The 19,971-nt window shown below is 47.6% G+C and overlaps 1 protein-coding gene across 2 annotated transcripts in view; it reads left to right on the plus strand.

Moving 5' to 3' along the window:
- Positions 1-872: 872 nt before the first annotated feature.
- Positions 873-19,971, plus strand: part of LOC128400000 (membrane primary amine oxidase-like) — a 36,679-nt gene continuing 17,580 nt past the window's right edge. The window contains exon 1 of one of the 2 annotated variants that reach the window (XM_053361923.1): positions 873-2,660. In XM_053361923.1, coding sequence (XP_053217898.1) covers positions 887-2,660 — 1,774 coding nt within the window. In that variant the 5' untranslated portion in view covers positions 873-886. The remainder of the gene's footprint in view (positions 2,661-19,971) is intronic. The other variant, XM_053361920.1, reaches the window with a different exon arrangement.

The raw sequence follows: 19,971 nt of genomic DNA on the forward strand, positions 1-19,971 counted from the left end.
GATTCCCTTCCACCTGGAGCTGGATTGGGTGGCTCCTGTGGACCAATCAGACTGCTGCATTCTGAATCCTATTGTTCTAGGACCAATCAGACTGCTCCCTTTTGGATCCTATTCAACTCAGTACATAACACTATGGGAATGCAGGTGTGTGGCTATGTGTGCACACTTAGGCCTCAAGAAGGTCGAGAGAGGTCCCTCGCTATGATGATGCTTGCTGCTCACTCCTTTTCTCCTTTTGTAAAGCAGGACATCCTTTCTCATGATCTGATATTGCTTGTGGAACGCAGAGAGGGAAAAGGAGCTTGCATTCCTCACATGAGTGTTTGCTTGGCAGAAATATACACTTTTTTTAATGGATCACGATGCAATGCTTTTTATTCAAACCTGGTGCATATTATAGCATCTTGCAAGGAAAGGCCCGATCAAGGGCATGTTTTATTATTGCGTTAGTGTTTGTGACGGTGTTTCTGTTTTTAAACCTCAGTTTTATATTTGCATTAGCGGGGTTTTTAGGCTGCTGTCCTAAACCCACTCACTTGGGAGAATAAGGCCTATTAAACCTTCTGGGACTCTTTCGTAAACTTGTGCTCAGGTCATGCCATTACCTGCCTTGGATCTCGTAAATGAGTGAGAGGCGGGATATCAGTGTTTTGATGAGCAAACACACTTGCACTCTGAGCATTAAGAGGCTACATTGGGGAGGAAGAGGGGCCCAGCTGCTTAGTGTACAAAACATGGCGAACATGCCAGACCTGCAAGTATCTGATGACCCTGGCTTTGCAGACTCTCCAGGAAGCTGGCTGGACTCGACCAGCAGCCAGGAGTGAGTGGCGTGTGATTTGTCTAGTGAGTCACCGTCTGCTGTAAATCCCTGGGATACCTCTAAATGAGCATCTCTGGAAGACAAGTTGAAACCCGGGGCCATCTGCCTCTTGCTGACCCTCTGCAAGCCCCTCCCTCTGTCTCTTCCTCACCTCTGTCTCCACGCTCTGTTAATCCAGCTGGTCAGAGTTCAAAGGAGCTGCTTGGAGCTGCGACCGCCACTGCAGGGCTCCATCAATGCTTTGCAGCTTCCACGGCTGCTGCAGAGATGAACGGCAAAGCTCTTCTCTTCATGCTCCTCCTGGCCTTGGTTGTGATTTTTGCCTTGGTTTGCGTCTTGTTGACCAGAGGCGAAAATGCCACCTGGTGCGGTTACCAGTCGCAGAGCTTCCCGGAGCATCTTCACAGCGACAGCAGCCAGGTGTTTGCAGATCTGTCGCAGGAGGAAATGGCCCGTGTGGCGCTGTACCTGAAGTCCAACCTTGGGGTGAGCTTGGAAGATGCTTCGCAGGCAAGACCCTCTGACAACTGCATTTATTCCATTGACTTGCAGTTGCCAGCCAAAGCCGAGTCCCTCGCGTTCCTGGATCACGGAGGAATCCGCCCTCTTAGACAGGCGCTGGCTGTGGTGTATTTTGGAAACCAGCCCGCTCCAAACATTACCGAGTATGTGGTGGGACCTCTCCCAGAGCCGACCTATCACCGGGATGTGACGGTGCAGAAATATGGAGGGCTGCTGCCTTATTATCGCAGGCCCCCGCTGGATGCCGAATACAAGCAGATGGCCCGCTTTCTGCATGGGGTGGCGTTCCCCACAGCTCCGAGTTTCATGCAGCAGGTCTTGGACTACGACGGGACCAACCTTGCCGCCATGACCACCTCTCCGCGGGGACTGAAGTCCGGAGATCGCTCAACTTGGCTCGTCCTGTTCCAGAACGTCACCGGTTACTTCCTCCACCCAGTTGGGCTGGAGGTACTTCTGGATCACAGCAGCCTGGACCTCTCGCTCTGGGCCGTGAAGAAAGTGTTTTACGGCGGCCGCTATTTCCGGGACTTGGCAGAGCTGGAGAGAGAATTTGCTGAAGGACGTCTGCAGGTGGAGAAGGTGCAGAAGGTCCCGGCTGAAGGGGGCTTTGCTTCGTTGAAGCCTAAGGTTCCCCCCGCCGGGCCGGGCCCTGTGAATTACGAGCCTCAGGGGCCACGTTACAGCGTGAGGGGCAACCAAGTCCTTTCCTCCTCCTGGAGTTTCGCCTTCAGGATGGACGTGAGCAGGGGACCACGTCTCTTTGACATCCGGTTCAAAGGCCAAAGGGTGGCCTATGAGCTCAGTGTGCAGGACACCATGTCGGTCTACGGGTCCAACAGCCCTGGGGGGATGTCAATCCGCTACATGGACGGGAGCTTTGGCATTGGGAGGCTCACCTTCCCCTTGGTTCGAGGCGTCGACTGCCCTTATTCCGCGACCTACCTTGACATCCGCTCTCTAGCTCAAGCGGAAAGGCCGCTGGTCACCCGTGACGCCCTGTGTGTGTTTGAGCAGGACCTGGGCGCTCCGCTCCGGCGCCATTACTCCCACCTCCGCTCCATCTTCTACGGGGGGCTGCCTGCCACCGCGCTGGTCTTCCGCTCGGTTTCGAGCATAGGCAACTACGACTACATCTGGGATTTCGTCTTCCACACCAACGGGGCCATTGAAAGCAAAGTCCGAGCCTCCGGTTATATCAGCTCATCTTTCCTCTACGGCGATGGGCTAGATTATGGGAACCGGGTTGGGGACCACACTCTGGGGAACATCCACACCCACTTCGTCGGCTACAAAGTGGACCTGGACGTTGGTGGTAAGTGTGTGCGTTTTTTCACCTTCACACACCTGGAGCAGTGTCTTGTGTCTTGCTGCAATGTCCTGTTCTTGCTCTGGGATAGTTCTTGGTCTATGATGGAGGCTCGAATGGATCACCCTGGGATAGCTCAGCCGGTAGAGCACGAGACTGTTAATCTCAGAGTCGTGGGTTCAAAGCCCACATTGGGCAAAAGATCCCTGCACTGAGGGGGTTGGACTAGATGTCCCTTGGGGTCTCTTCCAACTCTACGGTTCTGTGTATGTGCCGTTTGCACCTAGTGGGAGAAGACCAATTATGCGACTCAGAAGGAGAGCACTGACCAGGCAATTCAGCCTCCCTCTCTTAATTTTAGTCTTAATACAGTGGTACCTCGGATTACATACACTTCAGGTTACATACACTTCAGGTTACAGATTCCGCTAACCCAGAAATAGTACTTCGGGTTAAGAACTTTGCTTCAGGATGAGAACAGAAATCGTGCTCTGGCGGTGCGGCGGCAGCAGGAGGCCCCACTAGCTAAAGTGGTGCTTCATGTTAAGAACAGTTTCAGGTTAAGTACGGACCTCTGGAACGAATTAAGTACGTAACCAGAGGTACCACTGTATTAGTTTTCCTTGGGCTTGCCTGTCAGCGGACTCTCTGTCCTTTCCGACAAATGCATCAGTGGGTACTTTGAACCATGGAGAACTCAATAATGTCTCTGTCCCTTGCAGTGAATCTGTCAGGAGTGGGGATGAAGGGCAGAGGGGAGAGTCATCGGTATATTTTCCTGTTCTGCCAAGATACTGGCTCGTGTATATACTAGAAAGATTGTCCAAAGTCCTCGCCCCACCCCAGCTTTCAACTTTCAGAGGTGGCCTCTTGGTGTTTATTTTGCGAGGCTAAGATAATACATCTGGTGGCCTGTGCTATTGAACTATCAGCTGTGTTGCAGATCAGTTGCCCAGGGGCATAGCCCTCCCGTCTTCTGAAGCAGGGCTTCCTTATCATCTCTCCCTTATGGATGAAGGACGGGAACACTGCAGCTTTTGTTGCTTTGTAGGCAGTGCCACCTAGTGGCTAGTGAACCAGGGTTCCTGTTGCAGATTTACAAATGAATGGATTCCTTTTGAGGCAGGAGATACACTTCCAAGCATAGCTGTCAACTGTCTCTTATTTGGCGGGAAAGTCCCTTATCCCAGCGCTGTGTCCCGCTGCTGTCCCTTATTGATGATGTCCCTTAAATTTCCCAGGTTTCAAAGGAAGCAGCTCCTCTCCCTCCCTCCCTGCCGGCCAGGGAGGAGGGAGGCTCCAACTGTGTTGCTTGGCTGCGTTGCTCACCCAATAAGGAGTCTAAGAATGACTGGGGTGTGGAGCTTGCATGCCTTGTGCCGATCAAATCGGCCGCGTTGCCTGGGGACTCGCCTTTGCTCAGCGCTTCCCAGCGGAGAGGTGACGGTGGTTTTCCTTGCTGCATCCCCTTTGCCAGGTTGCAGCGCTGTGGGAACCACCGCTTGAGGCTTCGTTTGGCTGCTGGCTGGGCTTTCTGCCTTTGGCTCGGAGGGGCTCAGAAGTTGAACATACCTGTGCTCTGAAAATCCCTTATTTTGGCTGCTGATCCCTTATTTTCGAGGCTGCTGGTCCCTTATTTTCAAATCTGTAAGTTGACAGCTATGCTTCCAAGTGGCCCTGATGACTTGCTTTGGCCTCCTCAGAAGTAAGCCCTAGTGAGGGCAAAAGGATTGGGTCCCATACAAATGTGCTCCTCCCTGCCTGTGCCCCTTGCTCACTTGCACTTGCCCCAAGGCCAGGCGCGGGCTTGGGGAGAATCAATCCTTAGAAATCCCTGGTAGTGATGGGGCAGGGAAAGGCCTCAGCTGAAAACCAGAAGGCAAGAATAGGGTGGCAGTGGCGTTCTTCCTGAGTGGCTGCTTGCTGCTGCCTGGAGTGCCCTCTTTTCAGCTGCCCAGTTCCTTGCCCTGCTGGGCCACTGTTCTCAGCACCTCCAGGAATGAAGAGCACTGGGCTCGGGGCCATAAGCGCCACAAATGAGTGAGCTGGGACTGGAAGTAGGCAGCGTCAGAAAGAGGTTGAGGCAGAGAGGGATGGGGTTTGTGTTGTGGGTACCACTGAGGAGGTGGTGACTGAAAAGCAGAGAGAATCCGAGACAAATGAATAAACGTTTTATGCCAAACATACCTTACAGGGGAACCATCGTGGCATTGTATCAGAAAACCTTTTCACGTTCCTACCGGTTAGGAGAAAAGCGATTTTTGCTCTAGGATACCTATGTGATGAGGGACGCGGGTGGTGCTGTGGGTAAAAGCCTCAGCGCCTAGGGCTTGCCTATCGAAAGGTCAGCGGTTCGAATCCCCACGGCGGGGTGCGCTCCTGTTGCTCGGTCCCAGCGCCTGCCAACCTAGCAGTTCAAAAGCACCTCCGGGTGCAAGTAGATAAATAGGGACCGCTTACTGGCGGGAAGGTAAATGGCGTTTCCGTGTGCTGCACTGGCTCGCCAGATGCAGCTTTGTCATGCTGGCCACGTGACCCGGAAGTGTCTCCGGACAGCGCTGGCCCCCGGCCTCTTGAGTGAGATGAGCGCACAACCCTAGAGTCTGTCAAGACTGGCCCGTACAGGCAGGGGTACCTTTACCTTTACCTTTACCTTTACCTTTATCTTATGTGATGGGACTCAGGTGGCGCTGTGGGTTAAACCACAGAGCCTAGGACTTGCCAATCAGAAGGTCGGTGGTTCGAATCCCCGCAACGGGATGACCTCCTGTTGCTTGGTCCCAGCTCCTGCCAACCTAGCAGTTCGAAAGCACGAAGTGCAAGTAGATAAATAGGTACCGCTCTGGCGGGAAGGTAAACGGTGTTTCTGTGCACTGCTCTGGTTCACCAGAAGCGGCTTAGTCACGCTGGCCACATGACCCGGAAGCTGTACGCCGGCTCCCTCAGCCAATAAAGCAAGATGAGCGCCGCAACCCCAGAGTCGGCCACGACTGGACCTAATGGTCAGGGGTCCCTTTACCTTTACCTATCTTACGTGAACACTGCAGCAGAGATGTCGATGTGGTTCATACCTGGAAGAGGCAGGCCAAAAGCTGATTTTTGAGGCAGAGAGGATAGGCCCTAGGTTTCCCTGGCAGTGTGTCTGCAAAGCAAAAAGCATGGGAACTTCGTGAAAAGTCAAGCAAAGCTCAGCTGAAGGGTAAAGGATTGCGGGGAACATGCAGGGATCGTTCCAAATGAATTCAGAATGAGCTATAGACTTGAGATAAAGATCAGATGAGTATGGAGTCCAGTGATGCTGTGAGCAGGACATCCTGTACTTAAAGGATAAACAGATTCCTTTCCAGCTTTTCCTGGAAAATTTCCAGGAATGGACATTCAACCATCTCCACAATCAACTTGTTTTCAGTGCAGAAGTGTTTGTAAGTATGAAGGTGTCTCCCCCCCAAGTCTTCAACTTAAGCCTAATTTCCAGTACTTCGTAATTTTATATTTTAACTTGTCCAGATAATAGAAGGCAGTTCAGTGGATCTGGTCCCCCTCCTTGCCCCCATTTTTCCTGTGATACTTTTGCAGAATGTGTGTGAAGCAGCCAGGATTTGCACCACAGTGATACCTTGGGTTAAGTACTTAATTCGTTCTGGTGGTCCATTCTTAACCTGAAACTTTTCTTAACCTGAAGCCCCACTTTAGCTAATGGGGCCTCCTGCTGCCGCCGCACCGCCAGAGCCCAATTTCTGTTCTCATCCTGAAGCAAAGTTCTTAACCCAAGGTACTATTTCTGGGTTAGCGGAGTCTGTAACCTGAAGCGTATGTAACCCGAGGTACCACTGTACTTGAAGCCTCTCTGCAAAGGTATCTAAGGATTTGGAATTTAGTTGTGCCTGTCAGATGTCACCCAACTCCATTTATCATTTACATCCCAGTTAGGTGAGGCGCTGGAAGTGCAGAACCAGTATCTGGAATCAGTAATGGGCTGCTAGTCAATAAAGAAATGTAATCCTGATAGGTGCTGTAGTTAGATACTAAGAGAGTCTGTGTACTGGTCCAGTAAACGCTTCCGCTGCGCCACCAGCAACAGTTCTCTTTGCAGAGCATTAACTAAGTCCAGTGCAGAGATTCTTGTTGCAGTACAAGCTTCAAAGTCTCAGCAGCAAAGAAATAACTGTAGCACCCTGCTTGTGGTTAACGCTTAGCTGGAATGAAATATTCAACGCAGCAATAGAGAAATTAAAATAATAATTTATTTGTCAGACAAATAAATGAGAGGCACAGTGGTATATGGTTACCAAGCTCTGGCCTGCCTTCCTGCCCTTATGGCCAGCACTTATATTCCCTCAGCTCAGCCCCCTTGCTCCTCCTTTGGCTGCCTCTGTCCAATCAGCCTGGTTAAAATTCCTATTGGCTGTTTGCTAGAACCAATCATAAAAGATACACCCATTTCCTATTACCTTTTATGGGAGACAAAGAGCTATATTTCCTTCTATTTATAATTGGCAAATAAATAGCCATTAACCTCTACAAGGCACCTTAATTACCAAATAACCTTTTGCCCTAGACTAGGCGCCTTAACTAACATTTCATCTTTTGCCCTATTGCCCTATTCACTCCAAAACAGATGGTGGCTAATTTTATCTTTGGAGGTCATTAAGCAGAGGCTTGACAACCATATGTCAGGAGTGCTCCGATGGCGTCTCTCTGTCTGGCAGGGGTCCGGACTCAATGGCCCTCATGGTCTATTCCAACTTCTTCTATGATTCTATGATTCTATGAAATAAGAATCTTACTTTCTAAATCCTTTGCATAATTACATTTAAGCCAATATTTCATACATATAACATATATAGATTTTTAGAAGCAAAGATCTTGTTTAAGTAAAAAGGAACTTAGTAAAAGCTAAGTTCTATAAGTTTTCTAAATTCTCTGAAGCTTCAAAGCAGTTTCACAGAGAGAGAGAGAGAGGCCTCTTCCCTTGGCCAGCTGCTGTTTGTATTAGCTCTTGCCCTTTTAACCTTAGGAAGATGTGGCTCAAGTTTAATGGGAGGCACTATTTGTTTTTGCAACCTTGATTGTCTTCTATCATTTGTATGGTCAGTGTGACCTTTTGTTCCCAGCCTGTTTTATGACCGCAATAAACCAAAGGGGCCTCTGACAAAGACCTTGCCTGCTGGTGTCCTGTCTCGAAAGAAACATTTGTGAATTTAAGCTCATTTTTGGAATACAGGAATCTGATCAAAATATAAGCCTTGATTAAAAATGCAGGCTATGATCAGATGCCTCATTCCCCCCTTTCAAGCTCAAGGACCTTCCCAAGTGTCCTTGATAGCTTGACCTTCATCATATTCCTGAGGTAAAGCTCTGTATAGGGCCATGATATGAGGTAAAGTTTCATTTGAAATCATCTTGCTAATTGTACTTCTAAAACATGAAATGATACATGGCACCATACACAAAACCATTACTACTACCGTCAAGAAAAACAAGCAAGACAATAGTATCCCTTTGAGTCCTGCGACATTTGGTAACCAGTTGGTGAGCCATCCCATATCCCATCCTTCCCATGTTTGTACTGGGACATGTGCTATATTCTCCATCTTTGTGGCCAACACACGGATTGCCTCACCATTATCAGAAATGTTAAAGCAACAGGCATTCCCTGTCAAGTTCAAGACTCCACATAGGCCTCCCTGCCTGGCAAGTACATAATCCATTCCCATTTTCAGCTGCAAAATGGCGGCTCTACTTTCATCCAACTGTTGTGCAATAAGTCTCAAACTCTGGGCCGTTGCATTGGTTACAAGTTCCACTACTGCTTGCAATCGAATTATTCTGTTTAGATTATAAATAGGATCTCGAGCCCCTTGTATGAGCTCATCAGGATTCCAGGAGGCAGGTTCATAATAGGCTATAATGCGCTCTGGTGGCCAATCATCAGTATCGCTCCAACTTTGGGTACTTCCTCCTGCTATATGAGAAATATCAGCGTTTCTTCGTGTACGCTTGGCTGAACTAGTGGGCATAATCCACATTGGTGGTAATACCCATCCCAGGAAACAAGTCCCACTCCATTTGGAAGGGAGTTTCTTGTATGCCCATTCTCCACATATCCACCACAACCATCGGGTCTGAGGTTTTTGGTACGTGGAGTGCATAAGGCGAAATATCAAAAGGGGCATAGAGCTCACAGTGCAGTATGTTAGATTGCCTTTTTCTGTCATAGTTATGTTCCACACCATTTTCCATGCATGAATAAAAGGAGGTGCACAGGGCAAGGTATTCCGAGTTCGATAGGTAATACCGTTTGCCCAGGTTTGACTATTCTTAATATAATCCCAAGTATAGTGGCAATGAGAAGAGCCTATCATGGTAGAATCAGCTGCCTCTGATGATTTATGTACACAGAATTCCCCTTGTACAGGTATAACTCGTATTGGTTTAGTTGAGTTCCATCCGGGGAAATTCTGTACTTCTGTTTGGTGTGGCATTTCGCTTACCATACCAATGGCATTTAATGGTATTGGTAATAAGGGCATACCTCCCTCTGAATCATCTGGCCCAAGAGAGCAAACAAGGCAATTGGTCCTATTTGTAACATTGGCTACCATCTCAGCTAAGCCTACCCACATATTGTGGTCATGGCGGAATCCATATTTAGCAAATTTGCTCAAATTCAAGGACCCTTCCCCTTCCCAAGGGATCAGGATTAATAATAAAATCATGTTGATGTCTAGTATATGCATTCCTTCCACAAAAGATTACCTTATTGTGATAACAAAAAAATATTAGTCCCAATATAATTCCCCCAGTGACAGAAATGGGGAACCACCAAGACCAAAACATATGTCCCAAGGATCCCCAATGAGTAATATCTCTGATAATTGTTCCACAGGGGGGGGCAGTCAATCAATTGTATAAGAGAATCTTCCCGTTCACAATCGCTGGTTCAGACGCTCCTCAAGCTTCAGGCGTGCGCAGGTCAGCCAGCTTCCAGGTTGTGGCTGCAGCAGGCCGGTCGTCTGATGTTGCCCGTGACCTAGCCCGTTCCCCGTAGGGCTAGATACAGGGGTTTTTGGAGAGAGTCAGTTTTAAAGGATTAGAGGGGTCACCTTTGCACGTCCAACTGCCTTCGGACTTCTTCAAACGGGAGTGATGAATCCAGGGGGTCACCTCAGCTACCTTCACCGCTGTTGGAGTAGAGAGCAAGATGGTGTAAGGTCCACGCCACTTAGGTGCAAGTGGATCGCGTTTCCACTCTTTCACCCATACGCTATCGCCAGCCTGGAACTGATGAATCGGCTCGGCAATGCTGCACGGCGTGCGCTCGAGGGCCCACCTGTTAAGAGAAACAAAAACACGGGAGAGAGATTGCACTTGTCCCTGTGTCACATAGTCTCCTATTTGTTTGAGGTCAGCTGGAATATCCTGAACAAAGGAGGGCGGCCTCCCATACAGGAGCTCAAAAGGTGACAACTTAAGTCTTTTTGTGGGTGCGCACCGAACACGAAACAGTGTTATGGGTAACACATCTACCCATCCCAATCCTGTTTCCTGGGTTAATTTTGCCAATTGGGTTTTCAGAGTCCGATTCATTCTTTCAGTTTTCCCTGAACTCTGAGGCCTATATGCTGCATGCAGTCTCCACTTCACTTGTAGGACTCGACATACTTCTTGTACTACTTGATCAATGAACGCTGGCCCATTATCACTTCCAATGCATCTAGGTAATCCAAACCTTGGGATCAATTCAGTGAGGAGTCTCTTAGTTACCTCTCGCGCCTTTTCAGTTCTGGTGGGAAAAGCTTCAACCCATCCGGTAAGAGTATCTACAAACACAAGGAGATACTTGAATCCCTTAGAAGGGACCAGCTCTGTGAAGTCCACAATTAGGCTTTCCATGGGGACGTATCCCACATGTTGGATTCCAGGAGGTTGTACCGGTCCCTGCCTGGGATTGTTTTTAGCACAAAGAACACATTTCTGGGAAATGCAAGTTGCTAATTGTGATAGGTTAATAATATACAACTTCCGACTGAGACTCTCTCTGGTTGCAGTACCGCCAAGGTGAGTAGATTCATGATAATTTCTTACAATTGTACCTGCTAGGTGATGAGGTACATAAATCCTATTGTCTGGCAGGATCATCCAACCGTCCTTCACAATCGCCCCTTCCTGTTCAGCCCACTTCCTCTCTTCTGGGGTATAGTGAGGTTTAACTTCTTCTGGAACTACCTCTGGTATGAGGGCTGCTATAAATCCTCCCACAGGCTTTTGGGCTGCCTCTCGGGCTGCTTTGTCAGCAGCATGATTTCCTCTGGTTATTGGATCCCTTCCACGTCCATGACCTTTGCAGTGCATTACAGCAATCTGTTCTGGAGCCCATACTGCTTCCAACAGGATTTCTACTTCAGGTCCATATTTCAAGGCCTTCCCGTGGGCTCCTATTAGACCTCTTTCTTTCCATAGAGCTCCATGTGCATGCAGGGTTAAGAAGGCATATTTAGAATCAGTATAGATGTTTGCCTTACATCCGGCTGCCAATTGCAGAGCTCTAGTTAAACCTATAAGTTCAGCCTTTTGTGCTGAGGTGCCAGCAGGCAAAGCTTCAGCTTCCACAACTTCCTCATTGGTGACCACAGCATATCCTGCTCGTCTGGCACCCTCATGCAGGTAACTGCTACCATCAGTATAATATACAACATCTGGATTTTTCAATGGTTCATCTTTCAGATCGGGTCTACTGGAATAAACTTCATCCATTATTTGGAGACAATCATGTGATTCTTCATCATCTACCTCTGGTAGGGGCAGCAAAGTTGCTGGATTGAGCATATTCACTACTCGTAGATGAATCCTGGGATTTTCACACAATAGGCCTTGGTATCTAGCCATCCTTGGGTTTGTTAGCCAATAACTACCCTTATATTCCATAAGTGTCAGAACAGCATGAGGTACATTCACATACATCGTCTGGCCAAAGGTAAATTTATCAGCTTCTTTGACAAGGCTTGCAGTGGCCGCTACTGCCCTTAGGCATGGAGGCCATCCTTTTGCTACTGAGTCCAATTGTTTTGACAAATAAGCTACTGGACGGTTCCAACTTCCTAATCTCTGGGTCAGGACTGCCGCTGCAATCCCATTCTGTTCATGTACATACAGCTGAAAGGGTTTTTCCGAATTAGGCAGTCCAAGGGCTGGGGCCTCCATAAGTCGTTGTTTGATAGCTAAAAAGGCTTGTTGCTGCTCAGGTCCCCATACGAATGGGTCCTTTTCTGCACCTCGAGTGCTTTCATGTAAGGGCTTGGCCAGACTGCTGAAATCAGGTATCCATAGTCTACAAAACCCTGCTGTTCCCAGGAATCCTCTGAGTTGTTTCCTTGTGGTAGGTTCCTTAATAAGGCAAATAGCTTCTTTCCTCTCTGGTCTCAATGCTCGTTGTTGGTGTGAGATGTCAAAGCCCAAATATTTGACCTTTTCTAAACATAACTGTGCCTTTTTCTGGGAAACTCGGTAGCCAGCTTCCCAGAGCAAGTGGAGCAGTTCCTCTGTCCCTTCTTTACAGGTATCAAAATCCTTTGCCGCTAGTATAAGGTCATCTACATATTGCAGAACCACCTTTTCTCCAGGTATTGAGGGGTATCTTGTTAAATCTTTCGCCAAGGCAGTACCAAATAAAGTTGGGGAATTTTTGAATCCCTGGGGCAATCTTGTCCAGGTTAGCTGGCCTTTTGTTCCTGTCAAAGGGTCTTCCCACTGGAAGGCAAATATAGGTTGGCTCTGTGGTGCCAGCCGGCAACAGAAGAATGCATCTTTCAAATCCAATACAGTAAAAAATGTTGCTTCTGGTGGGATCAAACTCAGCAGGGTATATGGGTTTGGTACATTTGGGTGCAAGGTCTCGATAGCCTGGTTTACGAGCCTCAAGTCCTGTACTGGCCTGTATTCATCTGTCCCAGGTTTCCGAACAGGCAAAAGGGGTGTGTTCCATTCTGATTGGCAGGGCTTAAGCAGACCATATTTTAATAGGCGGTCCAAATGTTTCTGGATGCCCTCTGCTGCTCGCCGGGGTAAAGGATATTGCTTTACAGATACAGGGGTAGCCATAGGTTTTAGGGTTACTACAATTGGAGCTATATTCTTAGCCATTCCTGGTGGGCTATTTTCGGCCCATACTCCTGGTGGCACCTGTAGGGTTTGGAGGAGCTTGTTTAATTCTGTATCCAATGTGGGTTGGACTTGCAGGGCTGACATTAGGCGCCATGATTGTTCCTTAGGTACTGAGAGGGTAATTATTCCTGCTGCCTTTGATGGCAGTTTCATTTCTGGACCTTGAGGAGTGAAGGTGATTTGGGCCTGCAATTTGGACAGCATATCTCTACCTAAGAGAGGTATTGGACACTCAGGTATATACAAAAACTGATGGGTTAAACGATGTCCCCCAATCTGGCATTCCAAAGGTTGAAGGAAAGACCTCTTAGCTGACTGACCAGTGGCACTTTTAATGACTACACTTTTGGATGCCTTTTTCTGCAATAGTTCTGGGAGTACTGAGTATTCAGCCCCAGTATCAATCATAAAGTCTATTAAATGGCTCCCTAATTGAATCGTGACCGTGGGCTCCTGGAAGCCTAACTTTATGGAGTCCGGTCGTTCCTAGTCTTGGGTAAAATCCTCCTCTGCCAGTCCAATGAAATTGTCTCTACTCTGTCCTTGTCCAGGTCTCTGATATCTTCCATTTCGGATCATTCCCCGTCCCTGTCCCTGGTTTCTTGGGCCGGAGCCTGGGCCTGGGCCTGGGCGTACTTCTTCCAACCTCAGGGGTTCAGGACACTCCCGCTTCCAATGACCCTCCTTCTTGCAATTCGCACATTGATTCCTTCCCAGTGGTGGATTCCTTCCCCACCCTCTCCCTCCATTTAAAGGGCGGTAGTCTTGCTTCACTGCTGTGGCTAGCATCACCATCTTTTCCTTCTGCCACTTCTTCTTCTCTTGTTTCTCAGCCTCATCCCTATTCCGATAAACTCGGCGTGCAATGGCCATAATTTGGCTCATCAGCATCCCTTCCCATCCTTCTGATTTCTGAATTTTCTTACGAATATCAGAAGCACACTGGGCCACAAATGTAGCAGTAATCATTCTGCTGTTTTCAGGGGCTTCAGGGTCAAAAGGAGTCCATATACGATAGGCTTCCTGCAGCCTCTCTAAAAAGTCTCCCGGACTCTCATTTGGTTTCTGTTCTACTTCTGAGACTTTAGACATATTAGTGGGCTTCTGGCATGCCCTGCGGATACCTTGCACAAGCGTCTGGCGGTAGGTGGTAAGCCTGGCCAGGTGAATTGCATTGTTTGGATCCCAATTAGGATCTTCCAAAGGAAAGTTATCCTGGAGATGACGGTCAATATTAAAAATATTTCCCACTCTGGCCTGCTCACGCAAATATATCTGTGCCTTTTCAATTATGTCTCTTCTTTCCTCAGTGGTGAACAGAGTATTCAGGAGTTGGCGGCAATCTGTCCAAGTAGGACTATGAGTATTTACTATTGAAGTCACCAAGTCCATCATAGCCTGAGGTTTTTCTGCGAAAGATGGGGTGTGTGTTTTCCAATTCATCAGATCCGTAGTTGTGAATGGAATGTACTGGAGGGTCGAAGTTCGAGGTGGCCGTGGTCCGGGTTGCCCGTTAACCAGCACAGGCTCCTCAAGTGCATCAAATACTCTTCTAAGAGGGGCTACTACGTGACCTTTCTCTTCGCTTTGCTCTAGGGGCCTCAAATCATAGGGGATGGTATCTGTCCCAAGGCGTTCTTTTAGCAGCTTTATACGCCTTGCTGTATTGCTTGCTGACCGATCAAGGTCTCCCTGTAACTCCTGTAATAGTTCTCTAGGATTTGGATGTACAGGGGTTTGGGGTGGGCAATTGGTTGTTCCACTAAAGGAGACTGTAGATGGAGTTCTACTGGGACTCACAGGTGGAATAACCACTTCTGCTTGGGCTTTATTATAGGACTCCAAGGCCTCCTGAAGATATTTATCATAATCTATCAAGGAATCAAGTTCTGTGACTCCACCCCCATTATTCGTTCCACTTTCTTGCCTTGGGGTTACAACTGGTGGAGTATTTGGATTAGGCTCCCTTCGATGTGGAGCATAGGGTGGAGGTGGAAGCACCTCTTCCTCTGGTCCCTCAAAAATGGGTTTGAGTTTATTTGGCAAGATTCCTTTCCTAGCTTCGGCTTTTACAGCCAATAATTTGCATCGTTGGACTTTGCATTCCCTTATCCATGGAGGATTTTTATTTAATGTGCTCAGCCAAGAATCTATATATGAAAATTGTTCTGGGCACCCTCCAGTTTCTTTGGCGATATTAGTCCAAAGTTTGCTTACTAAATTTATATCAAAGGTTCCCTGAGATGGCCATTCAGTATTTTGTTTCGGCCACTCTAATTCACATAACGTTCTCAAGCGCTCTGGCGTCATTTTGACTCCATATGCCCCTGAGAAGGCTTTCTTAAAATTATTTAACATACATTCAAGAGGTGTATTTTCCCCCTTTGAACCTCCAACTCCCATTGTATGGCCCTGTGAAGTATCCACTCAGTCACTTACACACTCGCTTCGTGGGGTTCCTTGCCCAGTGAAGTCGCCTTACTGGGAACCGAAGTACTACCCACTCCACACTCAGGTTGTACTTTCTCACACATACAATGCGCTGGATACTTCACCACACTCTACCTCCCAACCTTTCCCTTTTCCCTACACCAGATCACCATCTGATGTACCCAGTCATGTAGCGTACTCAGTTTCCCCCTTACTGAGACGCAGAAGTTTGATCAAGACTTCTCTTCCTCCCAATTAATTGGAGGGCCAAAACCCCTTTGTGCACTTACCCTTAGCGGATCCCTCTTTATTTCTCTGGTTCCCCCCGGTCCGTCGCCGTCGGTGAGCAGGGTATCAGACAGACGAGACTTCTGCGTTCCCCTGGAAAAAATGTTCCAGTGCGCGCTGGGTAAGCAGTTAGTGGTCCTCCCTCTTGTACCCTGCCCAGTAAGGCGAAGGGGCTGCGTTCCAGCAGACCACTTATCCGAGTCACAGAGGCACCATAAAATGTAGCACCCTGCTTGTGGTTAACGCTTAGCTGGAATGAAATATTCAACGCAGCAATAGAGAAATTAAAATAATAATTTATTTGTCAGACAAATAAATGAGAGGCACAGTGGTATATGGTTACCAAGCTCTGGCCTGCCTTCCTGCCCTTATGGCCAGCACTTATATTCCCTCAGCTCAGCCCCCTTGCTCCTCCTTTGGCTGCCTCTGTCCAATCAGCCTGGTTAAAATTCCTATTGGCTGTTTGCTAGAACCAATCATAAAAGATACACCCATTTCCTATTACCTTTTATGGGAGACAAAGAGCTATATTTCCTTCTATTTATAATTGGCAAATAAATAGCCATTAACCTCTACAAGGCACCTTAATTACCAAATAACCTTTTGCCCTAGACTAGGCGCCTTAACTAACATTTCATCTTTTGCCCTATTGCCCTATTCACTCCAAAACAGATGGTGGCTAATTTTATCTTTGGAGGTCATTAAGCAGAGGCTTGACAACCATATGTCAGGAGTGCTCCGATGGCGTCTCTCTGTCTGGCAGGGGTCCGGACTCAATGGCCCTCATGGTCTATTCCAACTTCTTCTATGATTCTATGATTCTATGAAATAAGAATCTTACTTTCTAAATCCTTTGCATAATTACATTTAAGCCAATATTTCATACATATAACATATATAGATTTTTAGAAGCAAAGATCTTGTTTAAGTAAAAAGGAACTTAGTAAAAGCTAAGTTCTATAAGTTTTCTAAATTCTCTGAAGCTTCAAAGCAGTTTCACAGAGAGAGAGAGAGAGGCCTCTTCCCTTGGCCAGCTGCTGTTTGTATTAGCTCTTGCCCTTTTAACCTTAGGAAGATGTGGCTCAAGTTTAATGGGAGGCACTATTTGTTTTTGCAACCTTGATTGTCTTCTATCATTTGTATGGTCAGTGTGACCTTTTGTTCCCAGCCTGTTTTATGACCGCAATAAACCAAAGGGGCCTCTGACAAAGACCTTGCCTGCTGGTGTCCTGTCTCGAAAGAAACATTTGTGAATTTAAGCTCATTTTTGGAATACAGGAATCTGATCAAAATATAAGCCTTGATTAAAAATGCAGGCTATGATCAGATGCCTCATAACGACACAGGGAAGCCTGTCTTTCCAAAGACAGGTTTATTGCAGAAAGATAACAGAAACACCTCTGGAGCTTTCAGACATTTTTGCTTCACGCCTCCACAGGCAGAGAAAACAAACACTCTTTATATACTGAGCAACTTAACAAGCTTGACTACTTAAAGTCACATGACATTGCTAACTTGCCAGCGTCTTAGGTTTCACACCCTAACAGATACAGGCTCAGAGATAATAATTTTCAGCCTGTTCTAGATGTGGTTGCCATCCCCCGCAAGCTGAGATCATATCCTCCAACATTTCCCAGATGTAAACAGGGCATTCTGTTCTACTTCAGGAAGCGTCTGCTGCCTTTGATCTTGGCTCACACATGCGTGTCATATGTGCACCTACATTGGTCGCTTTGAGCCAGTTACAACCTCTCCACCGAACCTACCTCACAGGGTTGTTGTAAAGGAAAAAAATGTGTGAGGGAAGGGAATGTGTGCAGCACCTTCCACAGATGAATGGAATGGAAAAAAGGTTAACTGTACGATGCCTTGAGTTCCTGTCAGGGGAAAAGACGGGGGGAATAATAATAATAATAATAAAAAAAAAAACTGGGAATGATCAGGAACATACCAGAGAGTAAATCCTATTGAACTTAGTGGGACTTAAAAGGTAAAGGTACCCCTGACCATTAGGTCCAGTCATGAACGACTCTGGGGTTGCGGTGCTCATCTCGCTCTATAGGCCGAGGGAGCCGGCGTTTGTCCGCAGACAGCTTCCAGGTCATGTGGCCAGCATGAATAAGTCACTTCTGGCGAACCAGAGCAGCGCACGGAAACGCCGTTTACCTTCTGGAGTGGTACCTATTTATCTACTTGCACTTTGACGTGCTTTCGAATTGCTAGGTTGGCAGGAGCAGGGACCGAGCAACGGGAGCTCACCCCGTCGCAGGGATTGAACCGCCGAGCTTCTGATCGGCAAGCCCTAGGCTCTGTGGTTTAACCCACAGCGCCACCCGTGTCCCATTAGTGAGACTTAGTTCTGAGTAAAAATAATTAGGATTAGGCTGCAGTTTACACTTTACCTGGGAGTAAGCTCCACAGAACACAGCGAGGCTTACTCCTGAGCAGACAGTGTAAGGCTCCTTCTACAATAAAGGAATAACATTCCCTGTGTTTCCTAAGAAATGGCTGGCTGCTGAAACATTGTAGTTGAAGAATTCAAAGTGGCTTGTTGACCTTTTCCTTCAGAGTTACAGGAAGGACTTCACATGTCACCTTTCCCTTCATTTGGGGCAGGGATTTTATTTTCAGTATGAACAGGACTCGCATTTTGCACCACTTTAAATTGCTCTCTGAGGGAAAAAAGGAAAACGGGGACATTCCGAGATCAAATAAAAAATCAGGGCAGCTTCTGTAATTCCAGGGCTGTCCCTGGAAAATCGGGGCGCTTGGAGGGTCTGTATTGGTGACCCCACAGATGTGGTTCATGGATGAACATCGTTCAGCCGCTAATACCTTCCACTACCAATATTTTCCAACCTGCAGTTGCCGGACTTTGCAGATCAATGGGTAGGCCCACTCATAGACCTCAACCAGGTTGGGACAGGGGAGTGTTTTTACGATGTTTTGAGTTCAAAAAAGGCCTCGCATTGCAGCTGGGAGCATCATGAGGCTCTTTGACTGCAGTTTCCCAGCCAGCTGCCCTTCCTGAAAGGCGACATGTTGACATCTAGGCCCCCCCAAGCTGGGGCTAGACTCTGGAGGAGTCGGTTGGGAGGGGGAACCTTGTACCATTGCTCTAGGGATGAGGTAAAGTTCCCAAATGGCAGCCTTCCTGCTGGTTGTTTCCTGGAAAGCTGCCCTGAGGAGAAAAGGCCCCGAGAGGTGCTGAGGGCCCCTTGCTCAGGAAATAACAGGCTACGTCAATTCTAAGGAGAAGCCTTTGAGCTTTCATTGGCTGGGTACACCCACACCAAACGCACGCCTGACGCATCCGGGAAACCAGGGCCGGCCCAGTCATTAGGCGGTGTGAGGACACTGCCTCAGGCGGCAGAAGTCCCTGAGACGGCTTTCTTGCATGCGCTGGTAATTGGTGCTGATTTAGGGCGAGATCTCCCCAAAATCGGCTCCCGTGACGGCACCCTTTATCCTTGTGCTGGCCTGGTGTTTTTCTAACTTTTCACCCTTTAAATAGTTGATCTCCACTCAACCCACCACGGCACAAACTCCTTTGAAATCTTCCTTTCCCAGCGTGAGGTGGGCCTGCTGCGCTTTGAGAAAAGGAAAGCCAAGAGCCTCTTCAAAAAAACTAGTCCTTCAGTCTGTTGGATCCTTGCCTTAATTGCATTTCCATGTTTTGCAGTTCATTCCGCTTTTTCATCTAGAGCTGGCTTTAACTATGATCACAGATCTCTGAATCGTTTCCAGTTTTGTTCGCCGGCTCCTTACATTGTGGTGCCTCAAATCTGAACACAATAGCTATTGCTCAGCTGAAGTGTTCAGAAACCGTGGGTGACTGTACCTCCCCATCCCCAAATTTCCAGTTTGTAACTGTCTTTTTTGTGTGTATGTATGGTTTTGTTTTTTTTAAAAAAAAATTCACTAATTTTCCCCCAAAGGTTCCTTTCTTGGACCTATTGTTAGACTATGATGTATTTTGCTCAGTCTTGAACTGAATGAGGCCTGTCTTCTGTCTCAGGGCTGACAGCCAAATGTGGTTCTCAGGACCTCTTTATTTAGCGCTTGCATACCCTCCAACATTTAAGGAAGGGCCCCTGCTTTTTCCATTCAAACTGTTTCCTGCATCAACCTTAATTTGTGCCTTGATCCAAGCTGCAAATCTAGACTCCTGAACATGTTTTTAACTAATGATATGTTTCAACACTGAAGACCAGCATGGCTGACTCACTTAAACCAGCTGCCAGGTTCAGGTTATCTCCTGGTCTGTGCACAGGTCCAGCTTTACCTCCTGCAGTTTTTCTTCCACTGGTCCCCAGAGCGTGAACAAGCCAAAAACGGGCTCCTCTACCTCCGAGTCTGGACTTCCAAAATAGACTGTGCTTTCCCAAACCCCAACTGCTGCTGTGAATTCACCTCCTGCCCAGTGGTGTAGCGT

The sequence above is a fragment of the Podarcis raffonei genome, chromosome 13 (genome assembly GCF_027172205.1).
Source record: "Podarcis raffonei isolate rPodRaf1 chromosome 13, rPodRaf1.pri, whole genome shotgun sequence".
Classification (NCBI taxonomy): Eukaryota; Metazoa; Chordata; class Lepidosauria; order Squamata; family Lacertidae; genus Podarcis; species Podarcis raffonei.